This window comes from Acomys minous (assembly GCF_964271855.1).
Source record: "Acomys minous genome assembly, chromosome: 1".
In the NCBI taxonomy this organism is placed as follows: Eukaryota; Metazoa; Chordata; class Mammalia; order Rodentia; family Muridae; genus Acomys; species Acomys minous.
Genome location: NC_140483.1, coordinates 87,395,104 through 87,397,570, shown reverse-complemented (window position 1 = coordinate 87,397,570; position 2,467 = coordinate 87,395,104). Strand labels below are relative to the sequence as shown.

General features: G+C 46.3%; 1 protein-coding gene across 1 annotated transcript; it reads right to left on the bottom strand.

The window, feature by feature from the left end:
* Positions 1–252: 252 nt before the first annotated feature.
* On the bottom strand, positions 253–879 carry LOC311590786 (large ribosomal subunit protein eL29-like). Its single transcript, XM_084770046.1, has one exon. It carries the CDS (start codon positions 827–829, stop codon positions 383–385), a length of 447 nt encoding a protein of 148 aa, XP_084626172.1. The 5' UTR covers positions 830–879; the 3' UTR covers positions 253–382.
* Between the last annotated feature and the right edge of the window lie 1,588 nt (positions 880–2,467).

Sequence of the window (2,467 nt, the reverse complement as noted above, 5' to 3'; positions counted from 1 at the left end):
CAGAAGGAGAGAGACAGAGAGAGAGAGAGAGAGAGAGAGAGAGAGAGAGAGAGAGAGAGAGAGAGAGAGAGAGAGAGAGACTGGGCCTGGCATAAACTTTTGAAACCTCAAAGTCCACCCTCAGTAACAAACTTCCTCCAACAAAGCCATACCTGCCCCAACAAGACCACACCTCCTAAACCTTTTCAAACAGTGCCACTCCCTGATGACTAAGTAGTCAACTATATGAGCCTACAGAGGCCACTCTTTTTTTTTTGAGCTTGCCTCATGTTTATTTGTAAAAACAGCATAGGACACTGGTCATCTGTAAAGAGTGTGTAGGTGGGTGTGTCACACCAGTCCATCTGTCTTCACATAGGCAGAAGCCTTTTCTATGGGGCCTTCACAGGGGCCTGGGCAGCTTTGGGAGCCTGAGCTGGGGCTGCAGCCTGGTTGCGGCTTTCGCCTTGGTTTGAACCTTGGGCTGTGGTTGGTACAGCCTACGACCCTTGTTCATGTAGCTTCGAATCTTCTTCCCAAGCTTGGGATGAGCGATGAAAGCGAGCCGGCTGAGTTTGCGGCTGGGGCCCTTTGGCATCTTGGGCTTAATGGCCTTAGGCTTCACAAGGGCCTTAATGGCCTCTGCACGGGCACTCATTGCCTTTGCGTTGTTTGCCTGCATCTTCTTCAGGCCTTTCTTGTTGTGCTTCTTGGCAAAGCGCATGTTCCTCAGGAACTTGGGGTCCACCCCCTTAAGAGACTCGTATCGTTGTGACCGGGGTTTCTTGATGCCGTTTCTGTGCCATTTGCGGGACTGGTTGTGTGTGGTGTGGTTCTTGGACTTGGCCATGTCTGCACGGTAACCGGCGGCTCCCGCAGCGCCTGGGACCCGAAGAGAAAGAGCGGCCGCTCTTATTCAAACCACCACAAGCCTGTTTCTAGGACTCCACAGAGGTTCTGGGGGAGGAAGGGCACCTTGTCGTTCCTGCCTCAGCCTCTTGAGTCTGCGCCTCTGTTGCAGACAGCTAGTCCCACAGCCTCTTCCAAGACCAGCATTCCCATCAGCAACCTGCGGACCTGATTCTGCAAGGGCCTTGATCTCGCTTGGCACCCAAAGCCCTTAAAGAACATTTGAGGTGTGCCGCTTCTCAAAGCCATGGTGCCTTTTGGCTAACATCCTGTTTGCTGCTAAGTTCAAGCCCACTTCACTTAAATCTCAAGTAACTGACTGCTTCAAGTTGTGTTGATTTTAAATACATTTTTCATTTTTAAAAAATTTTTATTTGATGTATCTGAGTGTCTTGTTTTAAGCATATATATATAATACAGTGTTGTGTATCACATGCATGCCTGGTGCCAATGGAGGCCAGAGGCATCGGATCCCCAAAAAGCTGGTGTTACAGATGCTGTGAGACACCTGATGTAGGTTCGGGGACCTTCCCAGATTCTCTCCAAGTGTAGCAGATGCCCTGACTGCTGAGCTGTCTCTTCAGCCCTGGGTTTGAAGGATTCCCCACTACGTAAGGTTATACTCTCAACTCTGATATAAAGAACCCATAAAATTGAAAGTTTTTCTTTAACTTGTCTAAAAATTTATCAGAAAATAAAGCAACATTCTCATCATGTATCCGGAACACCAGGAGTTGAAGGTTTTGTTTTTTTGTTTTTTGTTTCCTTATGAAAATAAATTCTGGGTCTGGGTTGATGGCTCAGTAGCTAAGCATGACTGACATTCTTCCACAGGACCTGAAAGTTCCATTGTTTGGGGAAGTAAATTTTTGATAGACTAAATGTTAAGATTATTCTATTTGGTCATTCTTATTTTACGTGCCTGGCGCTTGCTTTCAGAGGCAGACCAGGGTGTCGAACTGAAGTTATAGATACTGGTGAACTTCCATGTGGGTTCTGGGAACCAAACCTTCTCCTGGAAAGGTGGTCAATGGTCTTAACCGCTGAGCCATCCATCTCTCCATCCCATCAGTTATTTTTTCAATTGAAGTACTCACTTCTCTCATCAGAATCTCCTTGGACATTGTACATCAGGGTCAATACTTATTCTTTTTAAGTTCCACTTGATGACCTTCTGAAAAGTGAGTCTCAAACGCTGCTCCGCCAGGGCCTCTAGGCATATGCCAGAGAAGTCACTCTGACCCCAAGTAAAACCCAACAGTTTGCCAATGTTTTCACCAGTTAGGAATCAAAGGAATTTAGCCCTAAGATTTGAAAATAAATCGAAGTCTGTTTTTAGGCATTTTTTGTTTTTAGTAGAGACCAAGATCCCATTCACGGCAAAGCATGTCCCTAAACATGAATGCCCGTGCCTGAGCCAGGGGTCACAAAGGACTGACTGTAACCCAGCAGTGGGTGGGGTGGGATTCCTGGCACCTTTTTTTTTAAGCAAAGGAAAAAACAACTGAGCAGAAATTAGCACTTTCAATAGCTTTTTGTGGGAAAGTAGATGAAAGAGACTAGTTTTTAAAAATTCCCT